General features: G+C 41.6%; 1 protein-coding gene across 1 annotated transcript in view; it reads left to right on the top strand.

Moving 5' to 3' along the window:
- NBAS (NBAS subunit of NRZ tethering complex) overlaps nucleotides 1–26,391 on the top strand; it is a 341,977-nt gene that overhangs the window by 47,127 nt on the left and 268,459 nt on the right. Inside the window, exon 10 of the mRNA XM_069580217.1 lies at nucleotides 18,599–18,737. Within this exon, the coding sequence (XP_069436318.1) occupies nucleotides 18,599–18,737 (139 nt within the window). The remainder of the gene's footprint in view (nucleotides 1–18,598; nucleotides 18,738–26,391) is intronic.

Genomic DNA, 26,391 nt, shown 5'->3' with positions numbered 1-26,391 from the left:
TATAGAGTATAGTTAGGTAGGAGTGAATTGGCTAAAGAGCAGTTGGGTGATTGCATTCTCCTAAGTGTGCGCTCATTGTATTTGCTACTATTCTGTGCAAGTCTCAGAAGATGGACCAGGAGATAGTCTTTAGAAAGCTGTTAATTTTAGGGGATACTGAGGAATGAATACCTTTAAGTAATAGCATACTGCAGTACTAAAGCGCTGTGTCTCCTGATTTGGTCATCTCTTATGGGCTTCTGATTTCCCCTAAATCGCACTCAGCATTTTATTTTTTATTATTATGTATTTATTATTTATAAGCATTACTTATTTTACTTTTTAAAATTCATTTATGTTTAATGGAAGGATAATTGCTTTATAGTATTGCATTGGTTTCTACCAAACATCAGCATGAATCAGCCATAGGTTCACCCATTTCCCTTCCATGTGAATATTCCTCCCTCAGCGTTTTAAATGCATGCTTCCTTCACACTCATTTGCTTGAGATACCCCCTTTATCCTATGAGTTGTACTTAGTGGGGGGATCAAAAATGTCTTGTGTGAATGAGCTCTTAGGAGACATGACAACCTCACTGGCACAGAATGGAAAGAAAATAATCCTGGGCGTAGACTGGGCAGGGGTGTGGGTAGAGTACTCAGAGGGGCCCACCACCTCAGTACATCACCATCGTCTAGGGAAAGGTCCCACAAATGTTTTAATTTTATCTTGTGGAAGAGATAGTGTCGAGAATACCCTACCTTAAAGGTTTACCCAAGAGCACTTGTAAATTTGTCTTCTCTTATAAGCTGTAAGATATAGACCTATGAGATGCTTTGGGGAGCTAATCAGTGAGCCTTTATATCCATTACATTGCTGTAAAATTGCCCGTCTTTCTTTCTGGTTCCTAAGGTCATATATATTCTGTGAGAATCAGGTCAGTGGTGTGTAAAAGATATACTATATTGACAGCTGGAGGAGCAGTTATGTATAAATTGCATTAGGAAATTTCTCATAAGCCCTAGCTAGATAAGACTTAATAATTTTATGAAGGATTGCTTCTAGAAAAGGAATGAGTGCCGTGGTCCTGATCCTTGCTGATTACCTTCCACTGCAGCGAGAGAGTGTGTTTGGCCTTTGATAATGCAGGGGCTATTGACATTTGAGAGATTAATGTGCAGCTTTATAGCTGGCAAGTGTGAATGTCAGGAATTGAGTATCTTAACTTACATTAAGGAGTTTTTCAGGTTGCCTTTCGAATGCTCGTTCTTCCAGTGTGAGCAAATTCTTCTTTCCATGAGTTCAGGTTGGGTTTTAGAAGAGAAATGAAGAGGTACTGTTATTAGTAGAGAAAGCTGTGTCGTTTTGGCAGAGAGGAAAGTCCTTAGATGTGAATTAAGGGACTTGCTGAGCTTCATGGACTAACTTTTCTTTTTTTTCTTAAACAGGTATATGTTTCTGGTGAGGCAGGGAAGTCTTAGCTACATTCTGTGATCTGTTTTTATCCAGAATATATTACAGATAGGGAGACATGCGTGACTCAGAAGCATCTTGGTTCTTAGCAGCCTTCAGCTGTCTTTTAAGTCAATGACAGGGCTTGATTACTTTTACTTTTCTTTGGCCTACAATTGAAAAAAAATTATTTGGAAATCATTGTTAACCCATCCATCAGTCCTCTACATGGAGGGTCTTTGAGAGAAGAGGCTAGTTCTCATTATGTTGTAGTTATTTATACTTAAGTGGGCCCTTGTAGGCCTTGATAAAGTTTTGAATTCCTACAGGTGATAAATAACGAGTCTGTGTCTCTCCTCTTTGAGTGTTTTGGTTGTAGTTTAACCTGATATATGAAAACTTTGTATGTCAGTGGATTTCATTAATCTTAAGTAGGGTATTTTGTACCTGGGTTATACTCCCTCCCACCCTTCTCCCACTGCCACCCCACCCCCCCCCCCACCCCCCCCCACCCTCACCCCCCGTCCCCAGCCTCTAACTTTAAGGACTATTTCCACAGTCCTTTTGCAGAATTTATGGAAATAAAATTTTAAGAAGTGACTTGGGCGAGATTGAACTTCTTATACTTGGAGTCATGCTAGCTATTGTGGATCTCTCTTGAAAGTAGAGAGATGAAAGAAGATGATTATCTTTGGTTATTTTATAGGAATTAAAGAATGATACTTAAATATGGTTTATATACAAAAAGAAAATAATAAAAATACATTTGTGATGTGATAGAATGTGTACTGGATTCAGTTTAGTTGCTCACTTGTATCTGACTCTTTGCGACCCCGTGGACTGCAGCACGCCAGGCTTCCCTGGCCATCACCAACTCCCGGAGTTTACTCCTGAGGGTGAAGCCAACACCACAGACCACAGAGAGAAAAGACAGAAACTGGCTTGTTGATGACCACTCACTGTTGAATCACCCAACCCTGAAGTCAGCCCCACCTCTGAGCTTTTGAGTTACATAAGCCAGGAAATTTTCTGCTCAGTTAAGCTAATTTAATTGGATTTTCACTTGTGTCTAAAAACATTCTAAAATTAATCTATATTCATATAGGAGTAATTATTATTCCCCATTATATAGAAGAGAAAACTCAAGAGTCATTTCCCCAAGGTTGAGCTTGATGGGAAGTCAGGAAGGTCTAACTATAAACCTGTCTCTCTATTCATCACCATGCTGCCACTCAAAGAAATTCACAACATGTCTAAGATTCACCAGGATTTAATTCGATATGATGAGAGGCCACAATATTCAGTTCAGTTCAGTTCAGTCGCTCAGTCATGTCTGACTCTTTGTGACATGAACCGCAGCACGCCAGGCCTCCTTGTCGATCACCAACTCCTGGAGTCCACCCAAACCCATGTCCATTGTGTCGGTGATGCCATCGAACCATCTCATCCTCTGTCATCCCCTTCTCCTCCTGCCCTCAATCTTTTCCAGTTTCAGGGTCTTTTCAAATGAATCAGCTCTCTGCATCAGGTGGCCAAAGTATTGGAGTTTCAGCTTCAATATCAGTCCTTCCAATGAATACCCAGGACTGATCTCCTTTAGGATGGACTAGATGGATCTCCTTGCAGTCCAAGGGACTCTCAAGAGTCTTCTCCAACACCACAGTTGAAAAGCATCAATTCTTTGGCACTCAGCTTTCTTTATAGTCCAACTCACACATCCATACATGAATACTGGAAAAACCATAACTTTGACTAGGTGGACCTTTGTTGGCAAAGTAATATCTCTGCTTTTTAATATGCTGTGTAGGTTGGTGATAGCTTTTCTTCCAAAGAGCAAGCGTCTTTTAATTTCATGGCTGCAGTCACCATCTGCAGTGATTTTGGAGACCAAGAAAATAAAGTCTGTCACTGTTTGCCATTGTTTTCCCCATCTATTTGCCATGAAGTGATGGGACCAGATGCCACAATCTTAGTTTTCTGAATGTTGAGTTTTTTTTTTTTTTTAAATTTTAGTTTTTTATTTTTTAAATTTTAAAATCTTCAATTCTTACATGCATTCCCAAACATGAACCCCCCTCCCACCTCCCTCCCCATAACATCTTTCTGGGTCATCCCCATGCACCAGCCCCAAGCATGCTGCATCCTGCGTCAGACATAGACTGGCGATTCAATTCACATGATAGTATACATGTTAGAATGTGATTCTCCCAAATCATCCCACCCTCTCCCTCTCCCTCTGAATCCAAAAGTCCATTATACACATCTGTGTCTCTTTCCCTGTCTTGCATACAGGGTCGTCATTGCCATCTTCCTAAATTCCATATATATGTGTTAGTATACTGTATTGGTGTTTTTCTTTCTGGCTTACTTCACTCTGTATAATCGGCTCCAGTTTCATCCATCTCATCAGAACTGATTCAAATGAATTCTTTTTAACGGCTGAGTAATATTCCATTGTGTATATGTACCACAGCTTTCTTATCCATTCATCTGCTGATGGACATCTAGGTTGTTTCCATGTCCTGGCTATTATAAACAGTGCTGCGATGAACATTGGGGTACATGTGTCTCTTTCAATTCTGGTTTCCTCGGTGTGTATGCCCAGAAGTGGGATTGCTGGGTCATAAGGTAGTTCTATTTGCAATTTTTTAAGGAATCTCCACACTGTTCTCCATAGTGGCTGTACTAGTTTGCATTCCCACCAACAGTGTAGGAGGGTTCCCTTTTCTCCACACCCTCTCCAGCATTTATTGCTTGCAGATTTTTGGATCGCAGCCATTCTGACTGGTGTGAAGTGGTACCTCATTGTGGTTTTGATTTGCATTTCTCTAATAATGAGTGATGTTGAGCATCTTTTCATGTGTTTGTTAGCCATCCGTATGTCTTCTTTGGAGAAATGTCTATTTAGTTCTTTGGCCCATTTTTTGATTGGGTCGTTTATTTTTCTGGAATTGAGCTGCATAAGTTGCTTGTATATTTTTGAGATTAGTTGTTTGTCAGTTGCTTCATTTGCTATTATTTTCTCCCATTCAGAAGGCTGTCTTTTCACCTTGCTTATATTTTCCTTTGTTGTGCAGAAGCTTTTAATTTTAATTGGATCCCATTTGTTTATTTTTGCTTTTATTTCCAGTATTCTGGGAGGTGGATCATAGAGGATCCTGCTGTGATTTATGTCTGAGAGTGTTTTGCCTATATTCTCCTCTAGGAGTTTTATAGTTTCTGATCTTACATTTAGATCTTTAATCCATTTTGAGTTTATTTTTGTGTGCGGTGTTAGAAAGTGATCTAGTTTCATTCTTTTACAAGTGGTTGACCAGTTTTCCCAGCACCACTTGTTAAAGAGATTGTCTTTACTCCATTGTATATTCTTGCCTCCTTTGTCAAAGATAAGACATGATCCTCTACATGGAAAACCCTAAAGACTCCACCAGAAAATTACTGGAGCTAATCAATGAATATAGTAAAGTTGCAGGATATAAAATCAACACACAGAAATCCCTTGCATTCCTATACACGAATAATGAGAAAGTAGAAAAAGAAATTAAGGAAACAATTCCATTCACCATTGCAACAAAAAGAATAAAATACTTAGGAATATATCTACCTAAAGAAACTAAAGACCTATATATAGAAAACTATAAAACACTGATGAAAGAAATCAAAGAGGACACTAATAGATGGAGAAATATACCATGTTCATGGATTGGAAGAATCAATATAGTGAAAATGAGTATACTACCCAAAGCAATTTACAAATTCAATGCAATCCCTATCAAACTACCAGCCACATTTTTCACAGAACTAGAACAAATAATTTCAAGATTTGTATGGAAATACAAAAAACCTTGAATAGCCAAAGCAATCTTGAGAAAGAAGAATGGAACTGGAGGAATCAACTTGCCTGACTTCAGGCTCTACTACAAAGCCACAGTCATCAAGACAGTATGGTACTCCCAACTTGGAACCAGTCTGTTGTTCCATGTCCAATTCTAACTGTTGCTTTTTGACCTGCATACAAGTTTCTGCATACAGGTTTCTCAGGAGGCAGGTAAGGTGGTCTGATATTCCCAAGTCTTGAAGAATTTTCCACAGTTTCTTGTAATCCACACAATTAAAGGCTTTGGCATAATCAGTATGCCAGCAGAAGTAGATGTTTTTCTGGAACTCTCTTGCTTTTTCGATCATCCAATGGATGTTGGCAATTTGATCTCTGGTTCTTCTGACTTTTCTAAATCCAGCTTGAACATCTGGAAGTTCACAGCTCATTTACTGTTGAAGCCTGGCTTGGAGAATTTTGAGCATTACTTTGCTGATGTGTGAGATGAGTACAATTGTGCAGTAGTTTGAGCATTCTTTGGCATTGCCCTTATTTGGGATTGGAATGAAAACTGACCTTTACCAGTCCTATGGCCACTGCTGAGTTTTCCAGATTTGCTGGCATACTGAGTGCAGCACTTACACAGCATCATCTTCCAGGATTTGAAACAGCTCAACTGGATTCCATCACCTCCACTAGCTTTGTTGGTAGTGATGCTTCCTAAGGCCCACTTGACTTTGCATTCCAGGATGTCTGGCTTTATGTGAGTGATCACACCATCTTGGTTATCTGGGTCATGAAGATCTTTTTCTGTATAGTTCTTCCGTGTATTCTTGCCACCTCTTCTTAATATCTTCTGCTTCTGTTAGGTCCATACCAATTCTGTCCTTTATCGAACCCATCTTTGCATGAAATGTTCCCTTGGTATCTCTAATTTTCTTGCAGAGATCTGTAGTCTTTCCCATTCTATTGTTCTCTATTTGCATTGATCACTGAGGAAGGCTTTCTTACCTCTCCTTGCTGTTCTTTGGAACTCTGCATTCAGATGCTTATGTCTTTCTTTTTCTCCTTTGCTTTTCGCCTCTCTTCTTTTCACAGCTATTTGTAAGGCCTCCCCAGACAGTCATTTTGCTTTCTTGCATTTCTTTTCCATGGGGATGGTCTGGATCCCTGTCTCCTGTACAGTGTCATGAACCTCCATCCATAGTTCATCAGGCATTCTATCTATCAGATCTAGTCCCTTCAATCTATTTCTCACTTCCACTGTATAATCATAAGGGATTTGATTTAGGTCATACTTGAATGGTCTAGTGGTTTTCCCTACTTTCTTCAATTTAAGTCTGAATTTGGCAATAAAGAGTTCATGATCTGAGCCACAGGCAGCTCCCTGTCTTGTTTTTGTTAACTGTTTAGACTTCTCCATCTTTGGCTGCAAAGAATGTAATCAGTCTGACTTTGGTGTTGACCATCTGGTGATGTCCATGTGTAGAGTCTTCTCTTGTGTTGTTGGAAGAGGGCATTTGCTATGACCAGTGCGTTCTCTTGGCAAAACTCTATTAGTATTTGCCCTGCTTTGTTTTGTACTCCAAGGCCAAATTTGCCTGTTGCTCCAAGTATCTCTTGACTTCCTACTTTTATATTCCACTCTTCTCTGATGAAAAGGGTGTCTTTTCATCATACTGTACTGTACATGTACTGGATTAGGAGACAGGAAATATGTGCTACCTGTTAGCTCTGTAACCTCAAGACAAGTCATTCTTTTTGGATGACATTCTGCTGGCACTGCACTGCACACAGACAGTGGATGGTGGTTTTAGAAAGCTGGTTAAGCACAGAGATGTTTAGTATAGGCTACTAAGTGGTGGTTAACAGAGCAGATCTGTGGCAGTGGTTTTGATAGCAGACGTTACGGAAAGACCCACAGTGAGGGACAGTGGGTAGGCAACAGTTAGTAGGGTTCAGTGAGGGTGGGATAGGGTTTGAAGACAAGACTTAGTTTCCTGAGAGAATAAGTTTGAGCATTTGAAATAGGTGAGAATTTGGTTTCAGGAGCTGGACAGTTCTGAAATCAGGATGCAAAGTAGACATGGAATAGATGAGATAGAGGGATGCTGAACATGTTATATTTTGCCTTTGCAGTGAAGTTGCCTAAATCCATCCTGATGCTTAGGAGGGGGTTAGGTTTTTAGATTATCATCATTGACATCAATTGTGAATTGAGGGAAGGCATCTGGGGCAGAGACATCCAAGAAATCCAAGATGAACAGAATTGTCAGTAATGAACTGGTAAGATTTTTGTAGTAAGGAATGAAAGTGAAGTGAAAGTGTTAGTCGCTCAGTTGTGTCTGACTCTTTGTGACCCCGTGGATTGTAGTCCACCAGGCTCCTCTGTCCATGGGGTTCTCCAGGCAACAATACTGGAGCAGGTAGCCATTTCCTTCTCCAGGGGATCTCCCCGACCCAGGAATTGAACACAAGTCAGTATTCTTGCCTGGAGAATCCCATGGATGGAGGAGCCTGGAGGGCTACAGTCCATGGGGTCGCAAAGAGTTGGACACAACTGAGAGACTTCACTTTCACTTTCTCCTGCATTGCAGGTGGAATCTTTACCATCTAAGCCACCAGGGAAGCTCAGTAAAGAATAGTCAAGATCAAATTAAAATGAATTAAATGGGCAACATTTCTGTGATCCTGAGAGAGCATTGTCTCCTGTCTGTGAAGTAGTAGGTAACAGTTTTTGAGCCCTTATTTTGCCAGGCGTGCTTTTAAGAACTTTTAATTTGGTGACATATAATTATTTTCCCCGACTCGCCCCTTCCTTGCTGGTCTATGCCACAAGCCTGTTGGTGATTGGACAGGGTACGTATAAGAATGTCTCACTCTATTATTTCAAATTCATGTCCTTGACTTTAAGGAGTTTTAAGCCACTAGATGGCAGATTGTTTCAACAATTACTAGACAGAAGCTCCTTCTTAATAAACCATTTATAATTCTTGTTGGAGTCAATTTGTAGGGTCACGTTTAGCTCTGCCAGTGCATCGGAATCCCACCTGGTGTGGTACATGGGGGCACCCGGTCCATTCCTCCCTCCCTCCCTTTTCTTGGAGGGGGCTGCCCACCCTCTCCTCACTGCCTCTTGCTCTGCCCTGGCCTCTGCTCATTTAATTCACTCCGGGTGTTTTTTGGCTCCGTCACTTATAGCTTATTTTTCTTGTCTGATGCCGACATTCCTGCTTTGAGTTTTAGATTCTTAGAATGTCAGAGCTGGCAAAGAGTTTCATCCATCACTTGGCCCAGCCTGTTCATTTCTCAGGTGGGAGAACTGAAGCCGCGAGAGGTTAAGCCAAGGACGAGGACCTTGTGTCAGGTTTATCTTCCCGCCCTAGCAGTTCTGTGCAAAGAGAGCCGTTTCCTGAACGAAACCGACATGTAAATGCTTTGAAGGATCGAGACACAGTCCTGTGTCTGAGTGGGTTAAGTTCAGCGACGGAGGCATGATTTAAATAACGGTTACAGTTTAGAAAGTAGAAGGTGATATGTGCTCAGGAAGCGAGCAGCATAAACCTCATATTGTTAAGGGCCCCTTCTAAGTTTCTGCCCTACTACCCCTGCTTGCCTTTTACAGGCTGGGAGCACTCACTCCCTTTCTGAGCATCCTCCCAGCACACCGTGTACAGACGCAGCTCCATGCTCTTGTACCTCGTGTTCTCTTGGCTGAGGAGGCTCTTTATCTGATCTCTTTATCTGTCAGGAAATTATTGAAGGGATAAACCTTTTTCTGGTGTTAACCCTGTGAAGCTTTCCTGACCTCGTCTCCCATGCAGTTAATTGGTCCTTCAGGCTTGATTTTGTGTCTAACTCAGGGGTCCCCACAGGCATGGTTCAGGTTGGCTCGTTCTTTCCCCTGGAGTGGACTGTGCTTGTCATCACTCTTGTGGATGAATATATGTCCCCAGCCATCTGAGAAAGGAAGGTGCCTGAGCCTCACCCCACTGTTGGTACTGATGCTTTGGGAGTGCTAAGCTCGCCACTGCAAATTAATCTGAGAATTAGAAGTGGTTTGTGAAAGTGAGCTCTTCATTTGTCTCACACATTCCTGATTGCTTAGCACATGGTTTGCATTTATAATTTTGATGGCATGAAGGAAACTAATATTACAGTTACTTTGGTGCAAAGATATTTGAACCTAATACATCTGATTCCTTGACCCAAGGTTTTCCTATTTTCCACAAAATTTTGAGGTAAAAGATTATTGGGAAAGTTAATTCCTGTCTCTTACTCCCTTGTTTGAGTTAATGAGAAGGAGTTTTAACTCTTACACATTGTGTGCTTTAGTCTTCAGAATTTAATATGTACTATAGAAATTCTGTATTGCTGTTTATCTTTATAGAATAATTAAAAAATAAGGGCTTGCTTCAAAATGTGATTCCTAAGATAAGTACTTCCACTGTATAATCATAAGGGATTTGATTTAGGTCATACCTGAATGGTCTAGTGGCTTTCCCTACTTTCTTCAATTTAAGTCTGAATTTGCCAGTAAGGAGTTCATGATCTGAGCCACAGTCAGCTCCTGGTCTTGTTTTTGCTGACTGTATAGAGCTTCTCCATCTTTGGCTGCAAAGAATATAATCAATCTGATTTCGGTGTTGATCATCTGGTGATGTCCATGTGTAGAGTCTTCTCTTGTGTTGTTGGAAGAGGGTGTTTGCTATGACTAGTGCGTTCTCTTGGCAAAAATCTATTAGTCTTTGCCCTTCTTCATTCCGCATTCCAAGGCCAAATTTGCCTGTTACCCCAGGTGTTCCTTGACTTCCTACTTTTGCATTCCAGTCCCCTATAATGAAGAGGACATCTTTATGGGTGTCATTTCTAAAAGGTCTTGTAGGTCTTTATAGAACTATTCAACTTCAGCTTCTTCAGCATTACTGGTATTTAACTTCAGCTTCTTCAGCATTACTGGTTGGGGCTTAGGCTTGGATCACCGTGATATTGAATGGTTGGAAATGAACAGAGATCATTCTGTCGTTTTTGAGATTGCATCCAAGTACTGCATTTCAGAGTCTTTTGTTGACCATGATGGCTACTTCATTTCTTCTAAGGGATTCCTGCCCACAGTAGTAGATATAATGGTCATCTGAGTTAAATTCACCCATTTCAGTACATTTTAGTTCACTGATTCCTAGAATGTTGACATTCACTTTTGCCATCTCCTGTTTGACCACTTCCAATTTGCCTTGATTCATGGACCTGACATTCCTGGTTCCTATGCAATATTGCTCTTTACAGTATTGGACCTTGCTTCTATCACCAGTCACGTCCACAACTGTGGATGGTATTCTTTCTGCTTTGGCTCCATCCCTTCATTGTTTCTGGAGTTATTTCTCCACTGATCTCCTGTAGCATGACGGGCACCTACCCACCTGGGGAGTTCATCTTTCAGAGTCCTATCATTTTGCCTTTTCATACTGTTCATGGGGTTCTCAAGGCAAGAGTACTGAAGTGGTTTGCCATGCCCTTCTCCAGTGGACCACATTCTGTGAGACCTCTCCACCATGACCCGCCCGTCTTGGGTGGCCCCACACGGCATGGCCTAGTTTCACTGAGCTAGACAAGGCTGTGGTCCATGTGATCAGACTGGCTAGTCTTCTGTGCGTATGGTTTCAGTGTCTCTGCCCTCTGAGCCAGGCTTCAGCAATACATGAACCGTGAGCTTCCAGATGGTTAAGCTGGTTTTAGAAAAGGCAGAGGAGCCAGAGATCAAGTTGTCAACATCTGCTGGATCATGGAAAAAGGAAGAGAGTTCCAGAAAAACATCTATTTCTGCTTTCTTGACTATGCCAAAGCCTTTGACTGTGTGGATCACAATAAACTGTGGGAAATTCTGAAACAGATGAGAATACTAGAACACCTGACCTGTCTCTTGAGAAACCTATATGCAGGTCAGGAAGCAACAGTCGGAACTGGACGTGGAACAACAGACTGGTTCCAAATAGGAAAAGCAGTACGTCAAGGCTGTATATTGTCATCCTGCTTATTTAACTTTTATGCAGAGTACATCATGAGAAACACATGAGTGAAAAAGTTGGCTTAAAGCTCAACATTCAGAAAACTAATATCGTGGCATCTGGTCCCATCACTTCATGGGAAATAGATGGGGAAACAGTGTCAGACTTTATTTTTGGGGGCTCCAAAATCACTGCAAATGGTGACTGCAGCCATGAAATTAAAAGATGCTTACTCCTTGGAAGGAAAGTTATGACCAACCTAGACAGCATATTAAAAAGCAGAGATATTACTTTCTCAACAAAGGTCTATCTAGTCAAAGCTATGGTTTTTCCTGTGGTCATGTATGGATGTGAGAGTTGGACTGTGAAGAAAGCTGAGTGCCGAAGAATTGATGCTTTTGAACTGTGGTGTTGGAGAAGACTCTTGAGAGTCCCTTGGAGTAGAAGCAAATCTAACCAGTCCATCCTAAAGGAGCTCAGTCCTGGGTGTTTATTGGAAGGACTGATGCTGAGGCTGAAACTCCAATACTTTGGCCACCTCATGCGAAGAGTTGACTCATTGGAAAAGACCCTGATGCTGGGAGGGATTGGGGCAGGAGGAGAAGGGGACGACAGAGGATGAGATGGCTGGATGGCATCACCAACTCGATGCACGTGAGTTTGAGTGAACTCCGGGAGTTGGTGATGGACAGGGAGGCCTGGCGTGCTGCAGCTCACAGGGTCTCAAAGAGTCAGACACAACTGAGTGACTGAGCTGAAGGTAAGTACTTAAGAACCTGATACTGTGTATTTAAGGAGGTTATGGTTGTCACTGCAGGTAAATATTCTGGGTGGAGGAAATTATTGCAACAAAAAATAACATTACTGATAGAAATTATTTTTCTACAGTGTTGTCTGTGGTCTTAATTTTTAAAAAAATCTAATGACCATTTCAATAGTAAATCACAGGATGCTTAAGATATAACTATTAATGTATAAGTAGCTTCAGAATGCCACAAAGCAAATGATATGCTAATTTCATTTTCAGTATTTGACAAGACTCGTGGGTTGATGCTAAGTGTTAAAGCCAATTTACTGAATTTTTTTTCTCTTTGGACTTCATTAATTGGAAGAAAGTTACGTACATAATTTGGAATATTTATCTTGACTTTTCTCTTAAGTTAGAAACAGAGGAAAGTACAGGGAATGTTTTTATGAACACCTGAGAACCTACTATCCAGAATTAACAAATACTAAGATTGTCTTTTTTACTAAAGGTGTGTGTGTATGTATGTGTATAAAAAGTGAAGGTGAAGGTCGCTCAGTTGTGTCCGATTCTTTGTGACCCCATGGACTATATTCTCTAGGACAGAATACTGGAGTGGGTAGCCTTTCCCTTCTCCAGGGGATCTTCCCGACCTAAGGATCAAACCTTGGTGAATTCTTTACCAGGTAAGCCACCAGGGAAGCCCACGTATGTGTATCAATTCAGTTCAGTCCCTCAGTCGTGTCTGACTTTTTGCGACCCCATGAATTGCAGCATGCCAGGCCTCCCTGTCCATCACAAACTCCTGGAGTTAACCCAAACTCAATATATGTGTAAAGTGAAAGTGAAGTCGCTCAGTCGTGTCCAACTCTTTGCGACCCGTGGAATGTAGCCCACCAAGCTCCTCTGTCCATGGGATTCTCCAGGCAAGAATATTAGAGTGGGTTGCCATTTCCTTCTCCAGGGGATCTTTCCGACCCAGGGATTGAACCCAGGTCTCCCGTGTTGCAGGCAGATGCTTTAACCTCTGCACCACCAGGGAAGCAAAACCTCCTATAGAGACACAGAACTTCATATCCGAGTACTAACATCAAAGATTTCAAGGGAGGAAAGGAAGCCAGGTTGAAAGAAGAAGAGGGAGGAGGTGGGAGAGGGGGGCGAAAGGGGTGGCCTTACAGACGTCTCCTGCCACCTACAGATACCCAGGCGTTATGGGACTTTTCCCTGGGGCTCCAGAGAAGGGAGGACTGGAACTCGGCCCTACCAGAAATCAGACCAGACCAGAACCAGAATTCGAGTTCTCTGCCAAGAGTAGGTGATCAGTCTCCAATCCTCAGCTCAGGCTGAGGGCCCTTCGACCAGATTCCTGCGTCCAGGACTGGGGGACTAGAAAAACAGGGAAGGATAGAAAGGGTTAAGGAGAGGAAAGAGAGAGGGAAAGGGAGAGAGGTCAGTAAAGTCTCTTGTTCCTTACCGGTCTGGGCACTCTCGCCAGTTGTCCGCGTCAGGAGGAGACCAGGGACAAAAGGGTCCCAGTTGCAGCTGCTGGGTCTGGTCCATTGGCAGGCAAGCTGGCCCCTGAGTACTCTGAGTGGTCAGGATGTCAGTCTCAGCGAAGAAGAGTCCCCACCAGAGTCGCCATTTGTTGCAGGAAGGCGGACCCCTTCCAGGGCCTGAAACTGGCCTCTTATCTAACACTCAGAAATGAATTGTCCGAGGAGACACATGTGCTGACAAAGCAAGAGATTTTATTGGGAAAGGGCACCTGGGTGGAGAGCAGTAGGGTGAGGGAACCCAGGAGAACTGGGTATGCATGTGTATAGATACACTCAAATACATAAATGAGAGACAGTAGTGCAAACAAGTTCCTACTTCTAGAGGCAGCCTGCTCTCATGGTTTTGGTGTGTAACCTTCCTTTATATATATATAAATTTAACATGTTTGGCCGTATCTGTATTAGTTGTGGCATGTAGGATCTTTACTACATCACATGGGATCTTTCTTTGTGGCATACAGACTCTCTAGTTGTGGCATGTGGCTCAGTACTTATGGTGCATGGGTTTGGTTACTCTGCAGCATATGAGATCTTAGTTCCCTGACCAAGGATCAAACCTGTGTTCCTTGCATTGCAAGGTGGATTTTTTAACCACTGAACCAGCAGGGAAATCTCTAGTATATATTTTTGTATTTGTTCTTTTTATACTGTATATGTTTCCCTGAACGGTTGACTGAATTTGCATTTATTCATCCCTTTTAAACATTTAAGATATTTCTAATTTTTCTGCATTATAAACAGTGCTGTATGAGGTATTCTTTTACCAAGAGATAAATGCCTGTGTGAGAATTTCTCCAGAGTTATCTTAGAACACAATTTGGAGAATTGTTGGGGGAGGGACGTACATTTTTTTTAGATATTGTCATGTCCTCCAAAATGATTGCTACAGTCTTACTAGTAGTTTTATAAGAGTTACTGTGTCTCTATAAACATACAGAGTGGCTGGTGTAAATCTTTGTTGCTTTAATATGCATTCTTGGCTTTTGTGTTTCTCTTTTGGTGACTTATTCTCTGTGCATTTTTCTTTGTGACTGGTTGTGGGAGATCTTTATGAATTCTGTCTGCTAAAACATATACTCTGTTAGTTTTATGTCTTATAAATAACTTCCTGGTGTGTGACTTGTCTTTGCACTTTATGGAGGGAAATTTTAGGTTTTAATATGGTCAGATTTGAAGGAGACCATTTTAATGACACTAGGGTGGGAAAGTGTTTGACGGGTCAGGATGCACAGTGCAGAAGCCGTGAAGAGAAAGGTTATCAGTGTGAATGGAGTTGACTCTCTTTTCTTTATTTATTTTAGTTATTTTATTATTATTATTTTTTTATGGCCATGCTGCTCGGCATGTGGGATTTTAGTTCCCCAAGCAAGACTGAACCCATGCCCCCTGCAGGGAAGCAGAGTCCTAACCTCTGGGCCACCAGGGCAGTCCCTAGTTGGCTCTTTTTAGAACTCTACTCTCCCATGTGTATGCTGTTGAATGTTTTGTTCAGTTCCATTACATGTTTGTTCAGTTCCATAAGAAATTTTTTTAAAAAATTTCTTTCAATTTATAGACTAAGAAGAATTGGCATTTTTAAGGTATGCGGAGTTTGTCAAAGAACGTGGTAAAAGTGCAAGTGTTAGTCGCTCAGTCCTGTCCGAACCTTTGTGATCCCAGGGACTGTAGCCCACCAGGTTCCTCTGTCCATGGGATTTCCCAGGCAAAAATATTGGAGTGGGTTGTCATTCCCTTCTCCAGGGGAATCTTCCTGACCTAGGAATTGAACTCAGGTTTCCCTCATTGTAGGCGGTTTCTTTACCATCTGAGCTACCAGGGAAGCCCAGAGAACATGGCGTATCTTTCAGGAACATTTTGAAATTTTCTTTCTGATGTTGTCCTTTACCAGATTCTTGCTTTAGTATTGTCTGCTGCCCTCATGGCACCCCACTCCAGTACTCTTGCCTGGAAAATCCCATGGATGGAGGAGCCTGGTAGTCTGCAGTCCATGGGGTCACTAAGAGTCGGACACGACTGAGCGACTTCACTTTCACTTTTCACTTTCACTTTTCACTTTCATGCATTGGAGAAGGAAATGGCAACCCACCCCAGTATTCTTGCCTGGAGAATCCTAGGGACAGGGAAGCCTGGTGGGCTGCCGTCTATGGGGTCGCACAGAGTTGGACACGACTGAAGCGACTTAGCAGCAGCAGCAGCAGTTGCCCTCTTTATCAGTTTATGACTCTTCACCCCTGTTCCCAGAACCCCCTTTCCCTGCCTCATCTTCTGGTATCTTACTGCTGAAATCTAGGAAGAATGAGGAAGGGTGTGGAGAGGAAAGGACTCTATAGCATCGTTTTCTTTGTGCTACTTCAGGAGAAAGTTGGAGCTTTAAATTTACTCACTCTGGAAACATTAATTGCATTTATGGTGCTGCGCCTTGCGCTTCTGTCATTTCCATTGACTGTTTTCAGTTAAGTTACATGGTTTCACTTCATTTTGGTTAGTGCTGCCCAGGACACCTGTTCTAAAACTAATCATGATGGAGAAGGTTTATTTGCTATATTAGGCATCAGTACCAATCATCTACTCCCCACACCCCCCCCTCCCCGCCTTAATCACTAAAAGCTGAGACCTCGTCAACAATGAGTCATGTAAAACAGTGACATGATGGACCAAGTTAACGTCTTGACTTGGGGTTGATACCCCTTGGCAGATATAGCTGAAGATAAGTCTTCAGTAGATGTCACCTGGGTTATCATCTCCAGATATGGGTGTTGCCTTTTGCACCGTTTAATTCTGTGCTCTCAGCTGTTCCTTATTTTCATGTGCCTTTAATTGGAGAGCGAGCTTTTTGAATGCAGGGAGCATACCTTGTTCATCGCTGTATGAACCGTATATCAGGTAGCTGCTGGTTACCCCTTTGTGACTGTGCTGATGAAATCGTCTCAGTCCCCCCTCCCTTTAAGCACAAGCAAGCACACTTGTCTGCCTGCATGGGTGAACACACGCACGGTCTTAGAGCTGCAGCATCAGTGTCCCAGAGCTGCCATCCCATCTGGTGGGAACAATACACGATTAGTTCCATCATTCTGTCTCCTTTCCACTTACTCCTCAGTCTGGCGTGAATGGCAGAAAGGCTGTTTGGAAGCAGTTATTGAATCGCTTTCATTTTTAATCAAGCTTATCTTATTGTAGCCAATTTGATCTATGCGTGACCGTGTTTATCAGAATTCATAGGGCGGAAATGTCTTCTAGAATTAAGAACAGGAGATGAAGAATGAAACGGAAATCTCAGTTAGCTGTCCTTTGTAGTCAGGTATCGTAAAGTTTTGTACATATATTTTAAAATCTAAAAATGAGGTATGATATCTGTTACCTCCATGGCATAGTACTGCAAACTAAATAATAATGCTTAACCCCTTGAAAAAAGTATTATATGGTGTGTGTATGTGCATAAATATATATATGTGTATATATATCACTATTGCACACTGAGTAGAGAGAAATTATTTCCATTATCTGAATCTGTTTTGTCCTGTCCTTTTAGAGGTTTGTTGAATTCTCAGATTGTGTTTTATTTTTGTTGTAACAACAGGCTACTAATTTTTAAAGATATGTCTTTGTGAGAATTGCATGTTTTCTGTTTGAAAAAGCGCTATGACTAGATTCAGAAATGTAAACATTCAAAGCTACTTGTTTTGCTTCTATTTGTTCAGAGAAGTTTTTCCTAACAAATTGACTTAAAAATAAAAGTTCCGTATGGAAAATTTGTAGCATGATCATAGAAGACTTTATGACTCCCTCATGCCTGCTCTTCAGGTTAACAGTGGACCTGTGGCCAGCATCACATCATCTGTGGCCTCAGCCGAGCCTCCACCCCCCGAGCCTAGAGTATCATGAAGTCAGTCCTGGACAGTGTAGTGTTTTGTCTGAATGTTCCAGTGTGTATTTCCCAATAATAAACATTCTTAAAAACGTGAACATGAAACTGTTATCATTTATGAAGACATGGAGAAGGGTGTGGCTTCTGTCTTATGTTACTCCATCGCCTTACTGTTACTGGGGACAACAGTGTTTCCCTTCAGACACCAGAAGTTTTATCTGCAAACCTTTTTCTTGTTTTTTGACACGTGATTACGATGTCTTTTATAGTGCCCAGCCAGATTTACTGCACATGACTTAACTTTAAAAATCATGACTGTTGGCTTCCGTTATTAACGGGCTTAGTTTGTGTGTGGTGGTCTTTTCACTTGTACTCCTTGTTAGGCTGCTTTGCCCTGTTGGTAACTGGCCTCTGATTGCAGTGAAGTATAGCAAGCAGTGAAGTGAACAGGCCATAATGTGGGGCTAAGCTACGGAGCAGTCTCACTTCAGCACAGTTACTCCTGTATAGCTGTGTCCCATCCGCAGCGCTCCTGGCTGTCTTTTTTTGTTTTTTCCAGCATTTGTAACTGTGTCCCCATGACCTCCAGTGCGCTGCTGTAGTTAATATAGACACGTCTGTGAGGTGACATAATCGTTTATGTTTATTCATTTTTTGAGGGACAGTTGCTTTATAATGTTGTGTTGGTTTCTGCTGACTTTGAAGTGAATCAGATCTACGTAAACATCTGTCCCCTCCCTCGTGGGCCTCCCTCCCACCACCACCGTCCCACCAGTCTAGGCCACCACAGAGCACAAGCTGAGCTGCCTGTGCCATACAGCAGGTTCCTACAGGCTATCTGTTGTACACATGGAAGTGTATTTATGTCAGGGATGTATCAGTTTATTTAAGTTTATTGGTGTGGATACAGTTTCTTAGATACTCAATGACCAACCTGAAAACATTTCTTTTTACATTTCCAAGTTCTCTTCTCGGTTTCAGATGTTTCAGTGTGTCAGTGAAGGTGAAATTCTAGTTGAGAAACCGTCTGGTCTATTGGTTGTTTCCTCTAAAATATTTACCTTCTAATTTTATTTCGATTTTCCTGGTGGAAGTGAGTGTTTCCGCTCTCTTTGTTTTGATGTTGTCCTGTTCATATTTGTAATTTATCACTTCTCTTTATCTGTCTCTGTTTTTAGACTTTTGCTGGTTGGCGGATGTGAAGCTGCTGAAGTGGGCATATCAAAAGCTGCTAGCTGTGGACTGTCTGCCTGGAGAGTTCTTTCAGGATCACCGTATTATAAGCCCGTTACTCATGGTGGCGACAGGGTCACTGCAGTAAGTCTCATTTATGGTGTTTCATTTTGTTCATTTAGACCTTATCTAAAGGTCTTAGATAAGCCCTTTGCAAGATATATGGAGAAAGAAGCAATCTGCCTTAAATGAGGAAAATGGCTTAATACAAGTGAAATTTTAAGACTTCTATCGAATATCAAATTTATCTAAAGCGTGCTTTATTTAACTTGGTCTCATTTTTAGTCACAATATTTGCAGATATGGAGAAAAATGATTTAGCAGTACTGTGACTTGCATTTGCTTTTTTAGACCTTGACATTAAGTCCTTTGATGCTCTGGCAGCGGTTCTGAGCACTCTCACAGGTTGTAGCTCATTTAACTCTCAGTAACCCTTTGAGATAGGTATTGTTAGTAGCCCACGTCTGTTGATGAAGAAGGTGAAACTTAGCTGGGTCAGCCGGCTAGCAAGTGGCAGAGTGAGAGTGCAAAGCCTGGCCGGAGCGCCCTGTTCAAGTTCTCGACTGCCTTGGCTCTTCCGTTTGATTACATATTGATCAGCACTGTACCTATTCATTTATTCACGCTATTATTGAGCTTCTGTTCTCTATCAGTCACTCCTTTGTGCTGTAGTTAGTATAGGCTCGACTCTGCTGTGATAATAAAAAATTAGCCACATAAGCAGGCAAATGAAAAATCCTGACATTTTCATCACTTACCTCGTGAAAGCCTATCCCTTATTTGTGGCAAAGTCTGCTGTTGATACCGTGACCTCATGGAAAGCTTGTTCCAAGTGATGATTAAAGGATCCATGGAGGCTGGTACTCTTGAGGGCCCAATGTCTCAGTTTAGGGCATTAGGTGGGGAAGCAGAGGAGTAAAAGGAGGGACTTCTTACTGTCTCACACCAGATGTGACATCACTTCCGCTCATCCTTCACTTCCTGTAACTCATCATGTAGCTCCTCATCATGTACCTTCAAAGGGTCTGGGAAGTAGTTTTCTGTGTCCAGAAAGGAGAGAAAAACTAGACGTTCAGTTCAGTTGCTCAGTCGTGTCCGACTTTTTGCGATCCCATGAATCGAAGCACGCCAGGCCTCTCTGTCCATCACCATCTCCCAGAATTCACTCAGACTCACGTCCATCGAGTCCGTGATGCCATCCAGCCATCTCATCCTGGGTCATCCCTTTCTCCTCCTGCCCCCAATACCTCCCAGCATCAGAGTCTTTTCCAATGAGTCAACTCTTCGCATGAGGTGGCCAAAGTACTGGAGCTTCAGCTTTAGCATCATTCCTTCCAAAGAAATCCCAGGGCTGATCTCCTTCAGAATGGACTGGTTGGATCTCCTTGCAGTCCAAGGGACTCTCAAGAGTCTTCTCCAACACCACAGTTCAAAAGCATCAATTCTTCGGCGCTCAGCCTTCTTCACAGTCCAACTTTCACATCCATACATGACCACAGGAAAAACCATAGCCTTGACTAGATGGACCTTAGTCAGCAAAGTAATGTCTCTGCTTTTGAGTATACTATCTGGGTTGGTCATAACTTTTCTTCCAAGGAGTAAGCGTCTTTTAATTTCATGGCTGCAGTCACCATCTGCAGTGATTTTGGAGCCCCCAAAAATAAAGTCTGACACTGTTTCTCCATCTATTTCCCATGAAGTGATGGGACCAGATACCATGATCTTCGTTTTCTGAATGTTGAACTTTAAGCCAACTTTTTTGCTCTCCACTTTCACTTTCATCAAGAGGCTTTTTAGTTCCTCTTCACTTTCTGCCATAAGGGTGGTGTCATCTGCATATCTGAGGTGATTGATGTTTCTCCCAGCAATCTTGATTCCAGCTTGTGCTTCTTCCAGTCCAGCGTTTCTCATGATGTGCTCTGCATAGAAGTTAAATAAGCAGAGTGACAATATACAGCCTTGACGTACTCCTTTTCCTATTTGGAACCAGTCTGTTGTTCCATGTCCAGTTCTAACTGTTGCTTCCTGACCTGCATACAGATTTCTCAAGAGGCAGGTTAGGTGGTCTGGTATTCCCATCTGTTTCAGAATTTTCCACAGTTTCTTGTGATCCACACAGTCAAAGGCTTTGGCATAGTCAAGAAAGCGGAAATAGATGTTTTTCTGGAACTCTCTTGCTTTTTCCATGATCCAGCGGATGTTGACAATTTGATCTCTGGTTCTTCTGCCTTTTCTAAAACCAGCTTGAACATCAGGGAGTTTACGGTTCACCTATTGCTGAAGCCTGACTTGGAAAAATTTGAGCATTACTTTACTAGCATGTGAGATGAGTGAATATTAATTGTTTCTACCATATTGACCCCTGGTGGCTCAGCTGGTAAAGAGTCTGCCAGCAATGAGGGAGGCCTGGATTTGATCCCTGGGTTGGGAAGATCCCCTGGAGGAGGGAACAGCTACCCACTCCAGTATGGAGAATCCTGGCCTTGAGAATACCGTGGACTGCGTAATCCTCGGGGTTGCAGAGTCAGACACGACTGAGCAACTTTTACTTTTACCATATTGGCCACTCTGTGATTTGTATTTGTTTCTCTGTATAAACTGTATGATCATAATTATGGACCCTGTGCTTAGCATGTTGCCTGATATGTGGTGGACATTGATATTTTTCTAGGGAGGGGAGAAACCATGAGACCGGAGTGAAACGTGGCCTAAGTGATGCTTAGTCCTGTGAGTGTACTCAGTCCACTGTTTCTGTCTCAGAATGAATGTATTTGTTCCATTATCTCAGTCTCAAAATAATGATTTGAAAATAATTCTCTAAAACAATGGTTCAATGTTTCAAGGTTGAAGAAGAGCCAGTGAAGCAGTACTTTTGAAGAGAAATCTTTAGCAGTCATAGAGGGCCTCCATGTGTGTGTTTGTTTGTTTAGTTTTTAGCGTATGCTGACATATGTGATGGTGAATTTAGCCCAATAAGGTAGTAATTTTTTTTTTTTTAACTAGGTCAACTACTGGTTCAGGATGGCACCAGACTTTAGAGCTGTCTGTGTGTGTCGGTCAGCTCATATGGCACTGTGCCTTGCGCTTTTTCTTCCATTCATGATCACTCTGCTCACTCTAGCACCCATTTATTTTCCCTGCAGGATCCAGTAAGGAGCTCTGTTTGGGTGTTTATTAGCCACATTTCACAGATCAGGAGCCCAAGGCCTGGGAGATTTTGGCAACTGAAAAATAGGGCGGCAGGGATGGCACCAGGCCTCGTAGTTCCTGTTTAGCACTTTCCTCACACCCCGTGCGAAATTACATACCTCTCATTGGCACCATCAGATTCACGCTGTGATGATTCTCCAGTAATTTATTTAAAGAAAGAATGAGATAACAGTTGGATGTTGTACTTCGTATTTGTAATAATTTAGTCGTGTTCCTACCCCTGATTTCACACTCGGCTTGTCGTTTTATATGTGAGATGTTTCAGAGCAGATCCTGAAAAGAGTTTGAACAGTTTTATCTCTTGACTGTAAGTCTGCGGCTTATTTTTTTAAAAACCTGTATTGAATTTGTTACAGTATTGCTTCTGTTGCACAATGTTGGTTTTTGGCCACAAGGCATGTAGGATCTTAGCCCTCTCAACCAGGGGATTAAACTCCCTGCCTTGAAAGGTGAAATCCCAACCACTGGACTGCCAGGGAAGTCCCTACAGCTTAGGGACTTTGTTTTTTTTTTTTTTTTTTAACTGACTGTGCCATGAGGCTTCCCGGATTTTAATTTCTAACCAGGGATTGAACCCAGACCACGGCAATGAAAGTGAAAGCACTGAGTTCTAATCACTGGACCACCAGGAGTGTCCCTGCAGCTTATTTTTAAATGGTTCACTCAAAAAATAATTTTTCAAAAATAATTTTTCAAAAATAATTTTTCAAAATAATTTTTCAAAATAATTTTTCAAATAATGCATACAGAAAATGCAGTCATGGTGAAACGTTAATTGGTGAACTCAGGTAAAAGGTATATTTGGTATTTCATTGTGTAGTCATTTCACCTTTTCAGTAACTATAAACTTTGTCAAAATGTTTAAGGTTGAGGGGAAGAAAAGAAGGAATAGGTAAGTATGGAGGATATGAGATGAGCAAAGTTGGCTAACTGAAGGGCTGTTTCAGCGGGGTGTCACCAAGTGTATTTATGACAGAGCCTGGGACAGGGGAGGCATGAAGAACTGTCACGTACTACAAAGCCTTTTCTCACTGTGGCTTCTTTGAATTCTCTGTGCTTTCACTTTGCTCCTCCCTGAAGTATTGGAATCTGCTCTGCTATGTATGATCCTTCCTTCTCTGGCCTGAAGCTTCAATATTGGAGTCTCTTAAAACAAAATTGCTTGTGCACTGACAGAATAAGTGGGGGGAAATGTTGAATTGCAAATTGAGGGCTCCGCTGTATGATAAACTTCTTGAAATGCTGTGAGTGTATTTTAATTACGTTAGTGCCTTTTAAATGTGTCCTGCAGCTAAACTCGCAATCATTCTGCGTAGCCGTCCCCTCCCTCAAAGTAATTTCAGGCTATCGGATTAGTTCTTCTTGTCAGGTGGCAGATATTGTTCGCATCGAACCACTTATTGTTTGTTTAAGGCTGCTATTGTGTCGGGGTGGCTATTGACAGAAAAAGTGCTGCTGACACGTATATTCTCGTCTCTCTCAAGGCTGCTAGGCTGTAAAAGAGGCTATGCAAAATTCAATAGATGCTTTGACCAGCGTTTCCAAATTAATGTCGGTGTCATCTGTGTGAGAGTTTTATTTATTCATTTGTTCAACATCGATTCACTGCTGCAGGTATCAGAACATCAAGGTAGCAGCCCTCAAGGGGTTTGTTTACTGGACTGGAGGATACAGCTGTGTGCCCAGATGTGGGCAAGAAGCTGTAGCAGATACTGGGGGAGTCCAGTCACTGGGGAGGGGAGAGAGGAGTCTGGGCTCAGGAGTCCGAAGGCTGGAGTTGGAATCCTAGCTCAGCACTACTGCTCGTGTCTTACGGCTCTTGTCTGGTTCAAATGAGATGATAAACAATAAATTGTTCTACAGTGTTCATTATTGTCTACTTGTATTTTTAAGGTGGGAATCTTGAAGAAGTGTATAAAAAAGGAACCAAATTATTTTTTGTAGCTGATGCTGCCGCCCCTTTAGGATGGGATGTTGCTGTGGAAAGAATACAGGCTGTTTGATATCCTATTTCTCTGAGAAAATAGAAGTAATCAGAATATTTTCATAAAGGGCCTCCGTCAACACTTCAGCTTTGTAATTTTTCTCTTGTTATTACAGATGAGCTGTGCTTGGACCAGCCAAGGCTAGCAGCTCTGTCCACTGAGTCTCACACTCTTTCTTATTGAAGGACATTTTTCCAAATCATGAATCTTGCTGCCAGTTAGGTTTATCGGCAAGCAGTGTGCATTTATTTTTCCCATTGTAAAACCTTCTTAGTTTAGGGCACTTAGACCCTACTAAACCCTGCTGCCAGCCCGTTTCTTTTTTTCATGAGTCTTCTATACTTGATCAGTTTCTTCTTTTTCTGTTCTCTCTTGAATTTACCTGGATGGGACTTTACCTCCATGATGTCACTGAAATTGTGTTACTGGTATCAATACCCTCCAATATTTTACTAGTTGATTGGTATTCTTTAGTTCTAATTACTTATTATATCAGTTATTTGATTTTATTTTCCCCTTCCCCTCTCCTTTCTCTGTTTATTTCTATTATTTTGTCAAATACACAGTATTTATACGTTAGCTTCAGCACTTGTCCTCATTTTTCTTTAGCCATAGGTGTTCATTTATATATTTTAAAATGCTCATTTCCGCTTTGGAGTTTTCCTAGTTACCTCTTGGTTGGGTGAAATTATCCTTTGATCGATGTTTTGAGAGGGGCTCATAGATGAAGAGTTTCTTAGGTTCTTGCGTGTTTGGAATTGTTTTTCATAGCATGAATATTTGAAGGCGTGGATATAAGACCTTTGGTTTACTTGTTCTTTCATTGAACTTAATAAAATACTGCTCTATTGTTGGCTTTGCTTTGGGTGCGAAATTTGAAAAGTTGATGTGAATCAGATTATCTTCTGTTTGTGTATTATTTGGCCATTTTGTTGGGAGGCTTTGAGAATTTCTGTATCTTTGCTTGGTGAAGAATCCACCTGCAATGTAGGAGACCCTGGTTTGATTCCTGGGTTGGCAAGATCCGCTGGAGGAGGGATAGGCTACCCACTCCAATATTCTTGGGGTTCCCTGGTAGCTCACCTGGTAAAGAATCTGCCTGCAGTGCAGGAGACCTGGGTTTGGAAGATCTCCGGAGAAGGGAAAGGCTTCCCACTCCAGTATTCTGACCTGAATATTTATATTTCATGGACTGTGTAGTCCATGGGGTCACAAAGAGGCAGATACGACTGAGCAACTTTCACTTTGGAATCTAATAGACTTCCTGGACTATTTCTTGGAGGTGATTTTTCTGGGTTAATTTTTCCAGGTACCTATTCATGCTTTCAATGTATAGATTAGATCTGTTTTCATTTCTGGAAAGTTTTCTTGGACTGTGACTTTAGGTGGTGGTTTTAGATAGACCTTAGACCCCTGTGCTAGCTTGTCTCATCTGTGCTTCTGGACCCTGCAGTTATTTTTTTCCGTCTGGTTTTGCTTATCACCAAGCTTGATGGTGGGCTTGGGTTGAGGTGGATGGAATGTGGGGGTTGGCAAGAGCAGTGCAGATGACACATTGGGAGTTTTCTCCTCTTGCCTACAATGATTTTGAAGTTTGGGTTATTTTTTATCTTCTTCAAGTTTAGCTAAAATAAATTTCATGGGGATTTATTTTTCCCTTCTTGCATTTTATTGCTTTTGGAGGAAATGTGGAGCTAGACCACTAGTAATATCTTTAGCTATTCAAAAGTTCTGGTAGGAGCATTTTAACCTCAACTCAAGCATGCTCCCCTGTTTGCCTTTTTCTTTTAGAGTGAAGTTCATGTAACATAAAATTGGCCACTAAGCATTTTAAAGTGCACAGTTTAGTGGCATTTGGTACACTCAGTGTTGTGTGTCCACCACCACTGTCCAGGTCCAGGGCATTTTCATCACCCTGAAGGGAAATGCCAGTCCCATTAAACAGTCCCCTCTCCCCAGCTCCTGGCAATCACCGATCTGCTCTCTGTTTCCATGAATTTACCTATTCTGAAAATTTCGTACAGAGTCATACAGTATGAGATTTTATATCTGATGTCTTTCATTTAGCAACATATTTTTGATGTTCATCCAAATTGTGGAATGCATCAATAGTTCATTGTTTTTTAGGACTGAATAATACTCTGTTGTATAGATATCCTCCATTCTTTAGTTCGTGGACATTTGAGTTGTTTGTACATTTTGGCTATTATTAATAGTGTCACTATGAACATTTGTGGCAAGTATTTGAACACCTGTTTTCGGTTTTTTGGGGTATAAACTTAGGATGCAATTGCTGGGTCATAGGATAATTCTGCTTAACCTTTTGAACAACTGCCAGACTCTTCCACGGTGGCTGTGCTATTTTAAGTTCCCACCAGCAGTGTACTGGTGTTTCAGGTTCTCTGTACAACTTTAGTTATACATATTTTCCATTTCTAAAATATTATAGCTTTATCTCTTGCTTTTAAATCTAGAGACAAAAATAGTCTGTGTTATATTATTTCAAATACTTGTTTCTAAATGATTTTATTCTGGTATTTTCC

This window comes from Ovis canadensis, chromosome 3 (assembly GCF_042477335.2).
Source record: "Ovis canadensis isolate MfBH-ARS-UI-01 breed Bighorn chromosome 3, ARS-UI_OviCan_v2, whole genome shotgun sequence".
NCBI lineage: Eukaryota > Metazoa > Chordata > Mammalia > Artiodactyla > Bovidae > Ovis > Ovis canadensis.
This window is presented reverse-complemented; position numbering and strand designations above follow the sequence as displayed.